Source organism: Dermacentor albipictus, chromosome 6 (assembly GCF_038994185.2).
Source record: "Dermacentor albipictus isolate Rhodes 1998 colony chromosome 6, USDA_Dalb.pri_finalv2, whole genome shotgun sequence".
Taxonomy (NCBI): Eukaryota; Metazoa; Arthropoda; class Arachnida; order Ixodida; family Ixodidae; genus Dermacentor; species Dermacentor albipictus.
This window is the reverse complement of record NC_091826.1, coordinates 34,002,721-34,021,045: the sequence shown is the minus strand read 5'-3', so window position 1 is coordinate 34,021,045 and position 18,325 is coordinate 34,002,721. Positions and strand designations below refer to the sequence as shown.

The 18,325-nt window shown below is 43.2% G+C and overlaps 2 protein-coding genes across 2 annotated transcripts in view; both read right to left on the bottom strand.

Annotated features, from left to right (window-relative positions):
- LOC139060956 (uncharacterized) overlaps positions 1 to 18,325 on the bottom strand; it is a 278,066-nt gene that overhangs the window by 12,130 nt on the left and 247,611 nt on the right. The gene's annotated exons all lie outside the window — the stretch shown is intronic.
- Positions 48 to 8,123, bottom strand: LOC139061410 (uncharacterized). Its single transcript, XM_070541405.1, has 6 exons — positions 8,096 to 8,123; positions 7,859 to 7,936; positions 7,702 to 7,758; positions 4,944 to 5,071; positions 2,855 to 3,068; positions 48 to 298 (listed from the first exon to the last, which is right to left on the bottom strand). Exons 1-6 carry the CDS (start codon positions 8,121 to 8,123, stop codon positions 48 to 50), a joined length of 756 nt encoding a protein of 251 aa, XP_070397506.1.

The window sequence follows — 18,325 nt, the reverse complement described above, 5'->3', positions numbered from 1 at the left end:
CCTATTGGAAAAACACACATGATGGGCATAGCGGAATCCAGCATCCATCATAATAGTGGATTAATGTAGTGGGCAGCATGCTGGGTGGATGGTGGGCATGATGGGTGGATGGTGGACAGCGGGCATGCTGGGTGGATGGTGGGCAGCGGGCATGCTGGGTGGATGGTGGGCAGCGGGCATGCTGGGTGGATGGTGGGCAGCGGGCATGATGGGCGAATGGTGGGCAGCGGGCATGATGTGTGGATGGTGGGTGTGGAGGGTAGATGGTGGGCGGTGGCAAGGATCTGGCAAATCATCTCTTAAACCGACGCGAACGGCACACTTAAGGCAGAGAAAACATTATGCCTGCTCGCGTCTGGACAGTGTCGCATTTGAGCGTTGGGCTTGCACCACTAAATATGAGCTGCATAATTTCTGAACTATATAATTGCGCCCTGCTGTAAACTGGTTCAGTGGTTGAGGTGAATCGAACTGACCTATAATGTTGATGTTTGCCATGTATGATTTCAGAGCCAAGAAACATGAAAAGCAGCTTGCCCATGGAGAAAAAAAAACTTGCAAGTTAGGTCAAACATGTATAATAGGCCTAACAGGCACTATAACACCATGCTTGCAATAAGTGGTGTAACACCGTTGCTTATATGTAATCCATTTTTATTGGACATGATCAATCATGCTTAGGAGCTTTGCGAACTCTCTTGCCCTGCCGGGCTGCTTCCGTAAAGAAAGTTCGCAGGTACTTTCTTACAGCAGCGACGCGATGCTCTCTAGGTGGCTGTGGTGCAGGGTGGATATCGATGAACTTTGCCAGGCAGTCTGAAAAATATTGCAGAAGTGATGCTCAGTGGTAACCACTTAAACAACATGAGGGGAAAGAAAAAGTGATAGGGTTCAATGAAGTTTAATTTAAGTGAAGGACATGGATCGAGGACATTTCAGTGAAGGATAGGCTGCATATATACCGTATTTACTCGCCTATAATGATCGCACTTTTCTTGTCAGAAAAATTGACGCAAAGTCAGGGCTGTGATCATTAAGCGGGTGAAATTTCTCGCGAGAAGAAAAAATTTTTTTCCTCCCGCGTTTGCTGCGGGACACCAAAACAAAAATGGCGGCTGGCGGAGCAAGCCGAATGCGCTGAACGCGCTATTTTTTTCTTCTCGTGAGTGCATTACGTGCATCGAAACAGTTTCTCCTGTATTAATGAATATTATTGTTAATATTGGCAAGTTTGCGGCAATAACATAGCCATGTCCACTTTGGGGGGACAGAAGCAGATGGGCGCGCTTAGCTGCCAGTGACATAAAACACATGGCCGGCATCCTGCAGAAGCTGCGGCATCTGTCTTCACTACTATCCTAATACGGCACGTTTCTGCTAAGGGTGGGTGAATATCTTAGCTGTGTTACAAGCGTCGGCGTATGAACAGGGTACACTTTTAACGTATCACTGTAAACGTGGCTACTATCGTTGCCACTCACGATTTGTTGCATGCCCACGAATGCAAATGAGAAGAATTGAAAGGCGCCTTTTTTGTTGTTGTTGACCACAACCATTATAAAGCCTACACATAATAAAGGCAAGTTTGGTTGCAGCTTTTTTTTGTTGTGGAAGTGCAGAAAGTGATGAAAGTAATGAAATGAGGTTTGGTGCGTGCAGACCGCTTGGTTTCTCTTGAAGAGTCGTTCGCAGAGCATTCGACAGATGGTAAATGCGATCAACATTAGCTACACTTGGCACACGACATATCGCTGCAGCAAGTTCGGGGTGCGATCATTACACGGGAAATTAAAAAAAAAACGAATTTTGACGAAAAAATTCAGGGGTGCGATTATTGCGCGAGTAAATACGGTATGCTGCTTCTTTTGCACATGTCTACCAGCGCACAAAAGGTTGCCAAAGAAAAGTGCAGCTATCATATTCTGTGTAATGCTAGGCAATTTGAACTATAGTAGCTTGCTTTTGTAGTCTATACCACTAGTCTCCAACTCATCTTTGGCCACGCACTGCATCCAGCCCACATAGCTTCGCTAGGCGTGCGCAGCACTCTTTTCTCGTCTTTTTCATTAGAATGTACTGCGGAGGAAATTTTTAGATTAATGTTACTATAAAAAAAATGTGCACATTAAATCCAAGCAAATAGTGTATAATTAATTGTAAACTGTTTTCATTTCTTAAAATGTCCACAGGCAAGCCATAAATGGGGTATTTGGAGGAAGATATATGTTCAATGCATTCACTGTGCCTTAAGTAACACCCAAGACAAACACAGCAGCTATTGAAAAACTCTTCGGGGGGTCACAGCCTGCATGATTACGATTACCTAAGTTTGCATTATCTAGCGAAGGCCAACTTCAAATAGAAATAATGCATTTGAGCCAATGGAAATGTATGAGTGCCAGCTGAAGCTTTCAGAACAGGATCGAATTAACCGGACTAGTTAACGGAAATACACTATATCATTATCATTCCAATGGGCAGCCAGCCAATGTTGCAACCCTATTTAAGTTTATACAGTAGTTCCACTAAGGTGAGTTTTCTATCACTGGAGTCAAGAGTATACATTTTGGTTCTACAGACTTATTTGGGTAGACCAATTGGTTAACTGATGAGAATTAACATAGCAAAAATAGCTGAGCTACAAGAAATGCTGTAGTAGAGGGTTCCTGATTTTTATGACCACATTGGGTTCTTCAAGAATTCCTAAAGAACCCAATGTTCTTGAATTCTTCCCATATTGGAAGCGAGTGGGAGTCAAGCTTGTAGCCTTCATGGTCAGCAGCAAAACACCATAGCCACTGCAGGGCAATATGTGTAATAGTGTGAAGAAATGTCTGCTGTAGTATATACTTACTCTTTACCATCTCCACCTTCTCTGGGGTGGCCGGCAGCTTTGTCAAGTTCGTGGCCATGCTGCGGCACGCCTGGCCTGTAAGGCTGCGCGTGGCAGCCTCAGAAGGTAGCCAAAAGTGTTTGGCCAGCTCCAAACAGCACTTGCCGTCGGACACATTCTTCATCACAAACAGCCATTTGTCTAATGGCATGAAGGTGTTTTCACCAACTTTTACCTGCATAAAGATAGTGATGAAAAGTAACAATTATTTTTTTGCTAAAATATAACTATCTATAAAGGAGGAGTCAAGTATATATCCCACAAGACAAGAAAAAAATTTCGCTGCCTAGTAATGTAAAACAGTCATCAGCAAAATAAACTTGCACACACCATTTTAAAGGGACACTAAAGTAAAGAATGATTTCTTCTGCATCAGTAAATTAACGTTCTACAACACCAAGAACACCACTCTTACAACGATAAGACGTTTGGTTAGCCAGAAAAAGCGCAAGAACGAAATACGGGTGGCGACGCCTACTTGAGTTCCCGCACCTGGGGGCTGTGACGTCATGGATTTTGATGGCATCTTCTAGGGCCTACTAATTATATATAGTGGTACAGATTGACTACATTGTGTTCTGAAAGGACCAAATATTAAACATGGTAAGTTTTAGGAACCGTTATTCATCCAACACGGCTCAAATGCGAAAACATACTTTGGAATCCCTGACGTCACGCTGACGTACCGGCGCTGGGGTTTCGGCGCGAAATTCAAATATTGATACTTGTACCTTCATTTTCTCATCTAATAATCAAACTATCTTTTTGAAATGACTGCCTGCAGGGTTCTCAAACAATGCTCCATTAGTCTAAACTGATTTATTGTTTCCCTTTAGTGTCCCTTTAAGCAACAGCCTCAGGAAGAATGCAAAGACGGGGATCGTTCCCAGCCTGTGACAATTTGTTTTTTCATTTATCATTTCTTTAATTCAATTAGTAAGTGCAAGTAATTTCCCTTATGTTTTCTGTTTGTTGGCTTCTCACGATATGATTAATAAATATTGGGCCCCTCAGTTAACCCCCTTTCTTCTCGTTCTTACATAATGACGGTCTCAAATCCGGCAACATTGATGCCTTCATATAGCATGTGCGGGTTTATTGAACAGTTGCTTTCACCCAGAAAGATCATGTACTCGTGACGCCTGCGGCAGAAAGGATGCTCCACATCCGCTGCCAAGGTTTGTGAGTGGTGGCGCTGGCCTACTATGCCGCACGCCGTAGTAGCTCAATTGGTTAGAGCATTGCATGCATAATGCAACGATGTGGGAACGCTCCCCAGCTGTGGGAAGTTGTTTATTCATCCACTTTCATTGCCATTAATTTATCATTTCTTTAATTCAATTAGTAAGTACAAGTAATTTCCCTTGTTTTCCTTGGAGTCCTTGTTGGTTTCTCATGATATGATGAGAAGGGCTTCTCAGTAAACCCCGTTTCTTCTTAGGCTCAGGAGGAGGTATACTGACACCAATCCTCATCATACACCCATCAAAAACCGAATTTTTGCTTTAAAAGGGCGATATCACTCCCTGTGCCATATGTAGGCCATATGTAGCACCTTAAGATTTAACTTCTGCAGTTCCTTGATAATTAATACTGAAGCGAAGCGAAATTGTCCTAGAAATTAATCCTAGAAATCATTATCAGCAGAAATATGACATCATAATGGGCAGATTGAAACGGCAGTGTCATTCAATGCAGCAGCTATCTTTAAATGTCTAGTGTACATAAAAAAGAATGTGCCCCTACAATATTATTTGACCAAACTCTGATCACATAACACAAGTTCACAGTACTACTGTGCACTATGCCCATGTGTAAGCAAATACATAAAGACCATGCTTTGGATTTTCCCACTTTGAGGTTTACTGAATTTTCACTGGTGTGTATACAACACAGAACTCCCACAACTTATGAAATATCATTAAACCACACCAAATAAGCGAAACAGCAAATACTGGACAATATTTACAACATGCAGTTAATCCTTGGGAAAAAAAGTTTGACTGTCCGCACTATAATTACAATCACAATAAATCGTAAGCAGTGTCACCTGGCCATTGACTTCTTCAAACAAGCCTGCTGGTGCCTGGCTTGCGCTTGCGAAGTGTGGGGGTGTTTTTGGTGCCTGGCTTGAGCTCGTGAAGTCTGGGGGCGCTGCAAGTGCAGGCTGTTGTTTCTCTGCGAAATTGGTAGCATTACATCAAAATAAATAGTCACCATTGTGCTTCTTGAGCTCAAGTGCAATGCTAAAGGACACTGTGTGGGAGCATTATGCCCTTAGAACCAAATACAGTTGAACCCACTCATATCAAATTGCATACACTTACATTGTGAAAAAATGCAATTACAGTAAAACCTCGTTGAACTGTACCTGCCTAAACAGTAGTTTCATTTTAAAAGTAGTAAAATCAAATCCCTGACTCAGCGGCCATTAAACACATTGCGTTTTGTATCTGCATGAACCGCACAAGCTTATTGCGTACGTATCGGTTAGTGCGTAGTGTTTCCACTTTTTGTCGCGCAATCACAGCGGTGCGTCGTCCTCATTGGACGGCCCGTTAGAACAACAAGTCTCAGAGGTCAGAACAGTCTCCAAGTGTCTTAAGTATTTGCGCGTGAAGCCACATCAACATAATTTCGGCGTCGTGCAAGCGAGGACTCGCGTCATGCCGAAGCTCAGATAAAGAATACCAGCATAGAAGAAAAATTGGACATCGTGCCATGAAACGTGGCACGAAGTTGGTGCTGGCACGCGACAGGCATCTACTGTTGACTACGGTGAGTGGCATTTGGAATGCAAAGAAGTTGTGAAAAAATGACGGCTACAAGGTTCAGTTTTTCGCCATCGTTGCCTAAGTGTCACCTAACGACAGTGATGAGGACGACAGCGTGAGCAATTCAGACCTGACAGTAGCAGAAGGTGCACGTTATGTCAGCATCATGAATGCAATCGTACTGACAAGAACAGCACCCGTGCATGGAGAATATGCAGCGCCAACAAGGAATCTGCCACGCGAGTGTTTGCCGAGAAAAGGGGGCTGGCTGAAAACGTGACTCGCAGCTTCAGCAAGTTTGAGGCTGCTGTCGTCGCTGCTAGGCCAGGTCATCAAACGAAAATGAAAATAGCAGACTTTTGTCGTGCGAAGTTCACATATTCATCAGTCAAGTCCACTGGTTGCAAGCTACACAATGACCATGTATTTCAGAAAGCCTAAGTGCCGAATAAACCACTGCCCTCTTTCACTCTGCGCTTCCCGGCTTTAAACAAGGAATGATGAGCTTGGTCCCCTATTGTTGATTCTGCCAAAATGCACAGCGCCTTTTATCTTTTGCAGCTTTCTCTCCTATTATCTTGTTTGAAGGTTTTTACAAGGATGATCACAATTCAGCTGTTACTACTGCATCAGTGATACCTTGTGATCACATCCAATGTTCATGACATACAAAGGTCCCCTGTAAGCAAACCCTTCAGCAAAACATTTCATGCGTTCTTTTAATTCATCAAATTAAAATATGTTATTTAGGAATTGCACGTTTAAGGAACTGCGTCACACCCACTGATTACAAAGTCAGTGGCTATGACACACAAATTTTGTGTCAGTTACCCTTTTAAGTATACATGCAACTGTAACAGAAGTAGCGGCAGAGAGTCGTCTATAAATTGCACACTTCTGATCAAAGAAGCAATGAAATGAAAGCCGCACAATGTCACAAGATGACAAAAGAGGCAAAGAGCTGGAGGTGTGTGGGGGGGAATGGCAAAAAGTAAGTGCAGAAGTGCCGAAGTTTAATTGATGGCCTTATTTTTATTCATTGATAGGCTTTACATAAGTGCCACCTGTTGCATCACCTGGTCAAGTAGTATAATTCCATTCTTTGCCACAAAAAGCACTAAGAAGTACTTTAACCTTTATAATAGGAATAAAACAGAACAACCAAAATAGGGTTGTCAATATATAAGATACTGTGTGCAGTCTGCAATTATGTCTACACTAATGAAAGTGGAAATTTTTAGCAGTGCCTAAAGAAACACATGAATGATGTGAAAAAAAAAGTCCCTTCCAGTGCACTTGCTGAAGACGCAGAATCCACATAACACGATTTCAACTGGAGCCAAGCTTCAGTCATCGCCCAAGAACTGGACGAAGCGATAGTATCTGGAATCCCTGACAATGCAAACAACCGCATACACGCTTAATCGAAATGATGGAAATCTCCCGCCAACATGCGCAAGATGCCTGAAACGATTTTTTATGTGGATTTAAGCTGAAGTTTTTGTGCCTCTCAGCTCAATGAACAAGGCTTCCGTGTAGAAGCTGAAATGCATAAGAATTTTTAGACAACCCCATTTTGGTCAGCATTATGTTTTTATTCCTATTATCTGGTTGCTTTCAGACTAGACGAGATTTCGTCAATCTTGATTGCCTTTAACCTTCATTTCAAAAACCTTTGAAAACAGGTTTCTTTTGTTAAGTTTGTCAAGCTGTAAATTTAGATTAGACAGGCCCAGTACATTTAGATTGGCCCATATCAGACTCGCCCAACATCTAGGATGTGCAATGTGTTGCAGTTATTGCGCATCCTATACATTGTAAACAGCACGTATGCTATTTTTTGCCTTTGGGTTTGCTGTTTTGTTGCTAAATTACACCCACATAATGTTATTGTTGATCCAGAACAATAGGATAGAACAAAGGCAATAGTATAACTGCAATTCTGCTTTGTCTAAGTACATGCACTAAACAAGGATGTGGTGTCAAGTAATAGCATCCACTTCCAAAACATAAAAAAGCAAGCTCAACACTCACCACTGGATGCAGAACAATGTCCCGCGATGGGGCCACTTTCCACAGCGACATCAATGCCTGCACAAATAATGAGAGTCATCCAAATATGTCAAAAACAAAGATAGTACTAATTATGTCATCCTTCCTTGCAACACTGAAGAATGCAGCCAATACTCACCAGAAGATGCAGCCAGATCCTGCTCTCTACAGGGCATGTCAAAAGCATCAACGTCAGGCACATCAAAGGCATCAAAGCCTGCATTGAAAATAGATATGCGAGTGAGCAATGTAACTTTTTGTCTAGAAAATACAAAGCAAAAAGAAATACTGTTCACCACCTCCAAGTATAGTGGACTACAGCTCAACTAGATATAGCTATCCAAGTAGCAGCCAATAACAGAACACTTAAACATACCTGCATCATTTGCGCTCTCTGGCACCATTTCCACAGGTAGCCCAGTGCCTGTAATGGCACAAAACACAGTTGATCGAGTGACTAGTATATTACGAAATTGGGACATTCAAGGGCAGAAAGAAAGCATTACCTGCATCCAAAGAGCAGGGCATCAAATACTCTGCGATGACTTCGCCATGACTGGCTCGGGCTACCTCTAAAGAAAAAATTCCAAAAGGAAGAACCCCATTACTATTTCACAATAACATAGCCCTCTATATTAATAAAATTCTAAGCTTTTCTGTCCCTTGAAAAAGCCTTCATGGAGAGATAGCCATCAAATAGTTTAGCTGTTATTCTATAAACAGCCTCTTGGGACCATTCACGTAAATGTTACTGCCCATGCAAGCATGAAAGAACTCTATATACCAGTTCATTCTAAAACAGTAAGCTGGCCAAGTTGGTACGTATGCATTGTAGGAAACCAGTGCAAAGAGACAGAAACCAAGTGAAAAACACATGACATCTCACTGAACCTGCAACTAAAGGTGAGGTAGAAAAGATGAACTCCAAGAAGACCTGAGCACCATCCCACATTACAGAAAATCAAAACAACTTGATCACATTCATTTCTGGACACGGATGATAAATTGGTACAAAAGAAACCATGAAACAATTTACAGCAAAAATTATTCACTATTACAATTACTTGATTAGTAATTAATTTGCTAGACTGTCCAAACTGAAAACTCCCTGCAGCTTATCAAAAACACTAGTTTTGGCTCCACACTAAGTTTCCAGTGCATAAGTTTTTAGGCAGCCAATTCAGTATTAAAAATAATACATTGGGCTTTTCAGGGTTAAATACATACATGCAAAATTACATGCTGAATCAAAAAGAGGGCTGACAGATGGAGCAGCGCACACGCGATATAAAGGTTGTAAACAGGGATGAAGTGCCTCAGAAAGGCTGGTCAACCTTTCAATAGGAGAACCTATGTTCATCAAAGGTGCCCTCGTTATCTTCGGCAGGTTCGTTTTAACGGGTTAGTGAAGTGACATTAGGTGTGGTCGTTTTTGTTGGCAGCTGGCTGTAAAGGAAGAGACCGAGAAGAAAATGACCACTGTCGTTTGATGTCTTTAGGCACAGTTTCTAAGACGAGGGGACAAGAGTGGGAGAGTGAAATTCATAGCCCCAAACTTCATGTCGCCATCTAAGCAGTTTAAAAATTACCTGACACATTGCTGCTATGCAAGTCAATCTTTCAACTGGTGTCTTTTTGTTACTCACACACTGACCCGCTCTTCTATAACCACAAACGCATGCCACCTAAGACACCTCTGAAGGCTCACTAAGTCTCACTCCCCCAACACCGCACCGTCTTAAATCCTTCATTTTTTTTTTCCACTTTCCCACTTTCTTACTCTTGTCCCCTCATCTTGAAACCACGCCTGAGATGTCAAATGACAGTGCCCATTTTCTTTTCAGTTTCTTCCTTCCAGCCAGCCGCTACTCACTGCACATGACGTCACTCCATTACCCCATTAAAACTTACCTGCCTAGGATGATGAGGCCACCTTTGACGAACATACATCCTATTGAAACATTGGCCAGCCTTTCTGAGGCACTTTATCCTTGTTTACAACCTTTATACTACATGATTCATGCTGAGGAGTTTCCAAATTGCAGGCCAAGGTTAATCACACAATAAAAGCAAGACATACAACCACCGCAGCTGGAACCTAACTGCTCAAGTCAGTCAGAGCTTCAATAAATGTATAAACATTCCTTCTCATGCATGTTTAACTAGGGCCTACTGGCACATCTGTCTCCCATTCTTTCAATCTAGAAAGCCCCTATCCTTAACAAGTGCCTTTATTTTTCGAAACAATCATTGTGTTCTGGAACACATTTGCCTGCAATTCTCTCCATGTAGAAAGCCCCTATCCAACACAAGTGCCTTTATTTTCAACACAATCACTGTTCTGGAACACATTTCTTTCCTCAATTAACACAATCCTGATATACTGAACTTCTCTTGATTTGACATTCTGCGCATGCTTCTTCAGGCTTTCATTTATACGCTTCCGCTTTGGCCAACATATACATTTCTAAATATTAAGCCAAGTAAACAGATAACATGAGTTCAATAAGAAACAAAAGCTGACACCTGCAATGAACTTGCCACTTCCTTCATCACCTCCCCATGGACCACATCGAGCTGCTTTCTCTTTGGAAAAGATGTGGTGTAATTTAACAGAAAAGAGCTTGAAGTGGGGAGCTTGTTCTTTGTTATACCAAAGAACATGAAAAATGCTGAAGTATATAAATAAATGCCTAAATAAAATTTCACATAATCGTACAACTGGCGGCACAGCACCTTGCTGCGAAGTTTTCTACACACCGGCTGCCAACAAATAGCAGTTACCGTGAACTAGAGTCCATGCTGCAGCATATTAGCTCTACCCCGCACAACTGCAAAATTTTCCTGTTGGTGAAAGAAATATGATCAAGTGATATTTCTGCTGCTGCAGCCATCTCACTGCCGTGCCGCACCACCCCGAATGCATCACTCATGTTCCAAAGTACGGCTCATTTACCATTATAAGTTGGTTTAACTATACTCATGAAAAGAAAAAAAAAGACACCTATATGCGTCAGTTTCAAGGAAACCTTAGAATAGTATTTCAATCCTACACATTTTCATCACGAAACTGCATAAAAACCTGCCAATATAGTTTTCATTTTTTAATAAGGTAATTAGCGTTACTGTAACCCAGGATACTCATCTGTGTTGGAATGTTATTGAGGTGAACCCAGCAAATCTGTTATCTTTATAGACAAAAAAGGAAAGGGCCCATCCTCACCAATTTTGTCCAGGAAGGCACTTGTTAGTCGTTGGTTGATGCAAGATGCTTCTCGCAGTTCTTTTTTCAATTTTTTATTTTCTTGGTCCTTCTTTTGCAATGCTTTTTTCAGCTCGGCAATTATTCTGTTCTCCTCCACCTGAGGTTCCTCGTTCTGAAACAGCAAGAAAATTAATTATCCCAGAGAGATTTACATGATATTCAAGAAAACGCCCAGTTAGGCTTAGCAAACAAACCGTCGAAACAGAAATCGGTGGTTACTTTTATAAATTATGTGAAGAAGTAATGTGTTCAGCAGAACTCGCTTACATTCACAACAAGTTCAATATTTAGAAATTGATTCCACATAGTGTTCTAAACGAAAGCTCTCCACTGATCATGACATACACAAGGATTTTGGTATAATAAACACAGAGGGCATGGGAGAAATTTGAAGTGAACCACATTGAAAGTGCATTTCTGCCATTGATTTCTCCACAATGGGACTGACATCGAAGGTTCCTGCCGAGACTGCTTTACAACAGCTTGCTGAATTTTGGGTGTATATCCCTTGCAGGTGCACATGAAGACGGTGCTAAAGAAACAATGGCAGACAAAAAATATAACATATGTCACATACATTTTAAAAATATTCTGATTGCACATGTGCCAACTCTTTGAATATTGTGCACATTGCATCCGTAAAAGGAGTTGTGAAGATGTCTTAAACCTTGCTGTCAGTGTAAGCATGTCATGATGCGTGTTTACTAATGGACGGTTTGCAAAATAGTGAGCGCCATCTGGCGAACAACAGGCAAAGCTGCAGTGCTCTGCGTGCGAGAGTATGTGGTTAGAGAGCGAGTTTCGTTTCTCGGCTGCTGCCTGGCCTCTTCCGCGGCAACCGCGTGTGTTCATGGCATCAAAAATAATTGAAGACTCCGTCATTCCGTTCCAGTTTTCGTACATGTTATAGACCTCCGACTTCTTGAAGCGTACCACTCAAACTGATCGCGTGTGGCAATATCTGCTTTCTATAACTGCCACTATTCGCCAGGCTCATCGAGGCTCGGCACTGAAGGACGATTACATCAAAAATATCGTATATTTGGGGCTGCTGATGCCAGCACGAGACTGATGCGAGCGAAATACACTTTTTTAACAAAGAGCAGAGTGCGCGTCGTCGAAACACGCTGCCGATGTGTCGCCGAGTGTCCACACTTGGTTTCGCAGACTGGCCGTGCGCAGCGACCACCGTGCAAGGCGGCTAGCCTTATTTGCTCTTTGCTGCTGACAGAGTATAGAGAGAACTAACTCTGCGTTCATTTAACCACGAGATAATCGTCCAGACGCCAAAAAACTCACGAAAATAAACACTTTATGGCCCGCTCTGTTTTCATCACAAGCGCCGTCAGCTGCTGCTTCGACAACCGGGAGCTAGGCCTGCTGGCTCGAGCAATCGGCGGCTGCCGACAAAGTCAGTCCGCCGAGCGTGATGTTCCGCTTAGGAGAGTTTATCCTACTAATATGGCCCATCTGGAACAAAGCAAAGCTTTACGGAGCTCTTTGACTTGTTACGACGGTCCTTTTTTCGTGCACGGCAAATACGGGCATGTCTCAAACGACGCACCTTTCTCTCGACTGTATACGCTCTAATTGCCATCGATGAAGACGGTAGGCCTTGCTCGCTGGCCGTGGGTGTCGCCGGTTACGAAGAAGCTTCTGCTAGGAATTGAACGCATTGTTTTTTGCGAGCTCTTCGACTGATGCATCAATATTAAAACGCTAAATAAGAAATACATTTGGCTATCTGTACACCGTCGGCAGAAAAGAGCAAACCAGCCGAACTCCGTCGCTTGGTGGTCGCTCCGCGCTGCCTGTCGGTCGCACCAACTGCCCTCGAATGGTGTGTTTCGATCACTTCAGTGGCGTAGTACTAAGCGCTGATTGTCATATGAGGCACACTTTTGATATCAGTGTATAATATTTAGTATAACATATCAGCGACAACTGAGTGACACCACTCCGCGTTCGCAAGCGCTGTCCATTCTCGTCCCCCCATCCTGAGCTATCCCTATTCCGGCAAAATGCGGCTGCGTTTAAAGGTGTCTCGAAGCTTGCGGCCCGAAATTACCTCGCAGCGCTGGCATATGACAATTCAGTAGCAGCAAATAGCGCGATGAGAACCGGCTCTGCGAGGAGCGAGCAAGTTGTGTGCTGTGATGGCATCTCCGGCCGTCGCTTATCCATGCTGCTTTCCTCGCCGGATAGCTCTTCTAGGACGGAAACCGATATAAACTCGTGCTCTGTTTGCTGGTGAAACACTTTGTGCACAATATGCAACACAACAAGCCGTCCTTTTCACCAAAATACCGCGATCATAACCACAACAAACCGTCGTCTCAAGGCGCGTTATAGCAGCGTTGGTTGTTCGTCTGCTTCTCGTACCTAATCATGTACAGTAAAACCTCGTTAAACCGTACCCGCTTAAACAGTAGTTTCGGTTTAAAAGTAGTAAAGTCAATTCCCCGACTCAGCGGCCATTGAACATAACGTATTTTGTATCCGCATAAACCGTACCAGCTTATTGCGTACGCATCGGTTAAAACGTAGCGTTTCCACTTTTCGTCGCGCAAACACGGCGGTGCGTCGTCTCCATCGGGCGGCCCGGCAGAACAACAAGCCTCGGAGATCGGTACAACGGCCTCCAAGCGCCCTGTGCGTTTGCACATGAAGCCGCATCAACATCAACATCAATTCGACGCCGCATGGACGCCGTGCTAGAGAGCGTCGTGCAAGCGAGGACTCGCGTCATGCCGAAGCTAGGATAAAAAAGACGCCGGGTGCTCAGCATAGAAGAAAAATTAGACATCGTCCGTGTTACCGAACGTGACACGAAAAAGTCGGAGCTGGCCCACGACATGGATCTGCTGTTGACTACAGTGTGTGGCATTTGGAATGCGAAGTTGCTCGGCAGCGCTGCTGCGACCGCGAAGAGATATGTCGGCTACGAGGATCGACTTTTCACCATCGTTGCCGCTGTTGTTGCCGAAGTGTCAACTAGCGACAGTGATGAGGACGACACGGAAAGCGACAGCACGGGCTATTCAGGCCCGGCAGTGGCAGAAGCTGCGCGTTACGTCAGCCTCATGAATGCGATCGTCGCGAGAACAGGGGCGCGATAACGTAACTATTCCAAACGAAAAGTTTTCCGAACTCCGGCACCCGGCAATGAAAAAGGCGCCCCGGGACTTATGCAGCACTACTGCGCGCGTTCACGGAGAATACGTAATGCCAACGAGGAATCTGCCTTGCGAGTGTTTGCCGAGAGGAGGGGAGCTGGCTGAGAAGCTGGAACGCAGCTTCAGTAAGTTTGAGGGCGCTGTCGTCGTGCTAGGCCGCCGCGACATCAAATGAAAATAACACTTACGTCCCGCGAAGTGAATAAATACTGCATGTTTTTTCCCCTTTCATCGCACTCTCTCTGAGTTCCGTTTTCGACAGGTAAGTGGGCGATCTCATGCTATTTCGCTTAAACAGTACTACCGTTTAGTACGTACTTTTTCCGAGCTCCGGCCGACTACGGTTTAACGAGGTTTCACTGTAGAGGGCGCTCGTGACAGCCATATTCGCGCATGCGCAACGGTATTTTTGCAAACCGTCTCACGTTGTTTTCGGCTAGTTTTGCATCAGACTTGTTTTCAAAGTATGCTGGACATGAAATAGGTGTTTTCATTTATAGAAACTTGTCTTTCCAAATGTTACCTAAGGTTTCTGAAATTATATATAAATAAGAAAACCAATAGTTAGAAACATGGCTGAATAATCATGAACAATATTCCCGTGGCAAAACAAATGACACTTCTTGAAGCAAAACCAACATCTGTGTAAAAAATAATTTTTAAACCATGCTGCATGTCCCCTTAGACATACTGTACTAACCAGATTGGAGTGCCAACAAAATGATCCCTACAGGTACAAACCTGTGATTCTGCTTCTCCATTGTGCGACTGAGCAATTATCCGCTCGTGAAGAACGCTGGCGGCTTCCAGCCTCTTTCTTTTTGTTGTCCTGGTCGTGGGCTGCTCCTGCAACTTGATGGTGGAATATTTGGGTAATCTCGGGTAAGGCTGACCAAACAGTAATAAACAGTTACAATTTTTTTACGCTTTTAATGCCACTGAACCCCTGATTTCGAAATGCATCCTACCAAATATCATTAAAATACTGAAGAATCACAAAACATATGTAAAGGTGAAGTGCAGTGTTTGTGCACTAAGCTATGTCAAGGTTTGGTGATGCATAATGTCATCATCATCAGCCTATTCATGTCCACTGCAGGACGAAGGCCTCTGCTTGCGATCTCCAATTACCCCTGTCCTGCGCCAACCCATTCCAACCAGCACCTACAAATTTCCTAATTTTGTCGCACCACCTAGTCTTCTGCCGTCCTCTACTGCGCTTCCCTTATCTTGGTGCCCATTCTGTTAACCTAACGCTCCAACGGTAATCTAGTCAGCGCATTACATGACCTGCCCAGCGACATTTTTTTCTCTTAATGTCTATTAGAATATTGTCTATACCCGTTTGCTTTCTGATCCATACTGCACTCTTTCTGTCTCTTAAGGTTACGCCTAGCATTCTTCGTCCCATCGCCCTTTGCGCGGTCCTTAACTTGTTCTCAAGCTTCTTTGTCAGCCTCCAAGTCTGTGCCGCATGTCAGCACCAGTAAAATGCACTGATTGTATACTTTCCTTTTCAATGATAACGGTAAGTTCCGGTTCAGGAGCTCATGATGTCTGCCGTATGCGATTCAACCCATTTTTATTCTGTGAATTTCTTTCTCATGGTCCGGGTTCCCTGTGATTAGTAACTTACTCCTCCACAGACTCTAGAGGTTGACTTGCAATCTTGAACTCTTGTTCCCTTGCCCGGTTATTTATCATTATCTTTGTCTTCTGCATATTAATCTTTAACTTCACTCTTACACTCTCCCTGTTAAGGTCCTGAATCATTTGTTGTAACTAGTGTGCATTGTTGCTGATTAGAACGATGTCATCGGCAAACCGAAGGTTGTTGAGGTATTCGCCGTCTATCTTTACTCCCAAGCCTACCCAGTTTAATAGCTTGAATACTTCTTCCAAACTCGCAGTGAATAGCATTGGAGAGATAGTGTCTCCTTGTCTGACCTCTTTCTTTATAGGTATCTTCCTACTTTTCTTGTGTAGAATTAAGGTGGCTGTGGAATCTCTGTAGATATTTTCCAGGGTATTTACGTAAGCGGTCTGTACTCCTTGATTTCACAATGCCTCTGACTGCTGGTATCTACTGAATCAAATGCTTTTTCGTAATCTATGAAAGCCATATAGATAGGTTTATTGTACTCTGCGGATTTCTCGATAACCTGGTTAATAACATCGATGGGATCCATTATAGAGTAACCTTTCCTGAAGCCAGCCTGCTCCCTTGGTTGACTAAAGTCCAGTGTTGTCGTTATTCTACTGGAGATTATTTTGGTAAATATTTTATGTAATAGTGGGAGTAAGCTAATGGGTGTATAATTTTTCAATTCTTTAATGTCTCCCTTTTTGTGGATTAGCATAATGTCTGCATTCTTCCAGTTTTCTGGGACTCGAAGTCGATAGACACTTCGTACAGAGAGTCGCCAGTTTTCCAAGCATTATGTCTCCTGCATCTATGTTTAAATCGACTGTTATTCCATTTGCTCCTGCTTCTCTCTCCCGTTTCATGTCCTGCAAGGCCCTGACACTTTCATTCTTTGTTGTATCTTCATTAGGTCCTTTGTTACTTGGGGGAGCTTGCCTACTGGTTGCCTTGATGCCGTGCTTCCCACTTCAATTGCTGCCTCTGAAGCCAGCCTCGTTACGGTTTCATTCATTACCTCTATGTCATCATCTCTCTGTTCTAAGGCTGCATATTTGTTTGCAAGTACCAGCCTAAATTTGTCTGCTTTTACTCTTACTGCCTCTAAGTTGACCTGTTTTTTCTTGACCAATTTTGCTCTTTCTTTCTTTAAATTGAGGTGGATCCTGGCCCTCACTACCCTATGGTCGCTACGTTTTACCCTACCTATTACTTTTACATCCTGCACTATGCTGGGATCGGCAGAAAGTATGAAATCAATTTAATTTCTTGTTTCACCATTAGGGCTTTTCCAGGTCCCCCCCATTTTCTGCTGCTATGTTTCCTGAAAAAAGTGTTCATTATATATTCTCACCTTATTCCTTTCTGCAAAATCTACCAGCATCTCACCTCTAGCGTTTCTAGAATCGACACAGTAGTTGCCAATTGCTTGTTCATCCGCCTGCTTTTTCCCCACTTTTGCATTGAAGTCCCTCATTCCTACTGTATACTGCGTTTGCACTTTCCTCATCGCTAATTCAACATCTTCATAAAACTGATCTACTTCCTCATCGTCGTGACTGGATGTTGGAGCTTATGTTTGTACTACCTTTAATTTATACCTTTTATTGATTTTGATTACGACTACTGCTACCCTCTCATTGATGCTGTAGAATTGATCAGACATTCATAAATATGTAGCAGGAGTAGATGATTTACGTAGATGATATACAAATAGGTTTCAAATCCTGCAACCTTGCAGTGTGTGAGAGGCAAGTACAACACGGCTTGAACAAAGTATCTAAATGGGCAGACGAAAACGGATTTAAGGTGAACCCGAACAAAAGTGCTTGTGTGCTTTTCACAAGAAAGAGAGGCCTCGTTGCAGATCCTGATATCCAAATGTATGGCCAGCAAATCCCTGTGAACAAAGAGCACAAGTTCCTAGGTGTCATACTTGACTCTAAACTAACATTTATTCAACACATAAAATACCTCAAGGTAAAATGCTTAAAAACAATGAACTTACTGAAAATTTTATCCCATGCAGCATGGGGCAGCGACAGAAAATGTTTGATTAATCTTTACAAAAGCCTCATTCGATCACGATTGGACTACGGTGCCGTGATTTATCATTCTGCAGCCCCGAGCGCGCTAAAGATGCTAGATCCGGTTCACCATTTAGGAATTAGACTGGCCACTGGCGCTTTCAGAACAAGTCCCATTGAAAGTTTGTATGTCGAATCAAATGAGTGATCACTCCATCTCCAGAGAACATACATCAGCCAAACATATTTCCTGAAAGTCCACTCTAATCCTGAACATCCGTGCTTTAATACCCTTAACGATATGACATATGACACACTCTTCCGTAATCGTCCCTCTGTAAGACGGCCCTTCTCACTTCGTGTGAGGGAGCTTAGTGTTGAAATGGATGTCCCAATCCTCAAACATCGCCTAATGCATCCAGCCAAGCTGCTACCTCCTTGGGAGTGGCAGATGATACAATGCGATACATCGTTCATACAAGTTACAAAACACGCT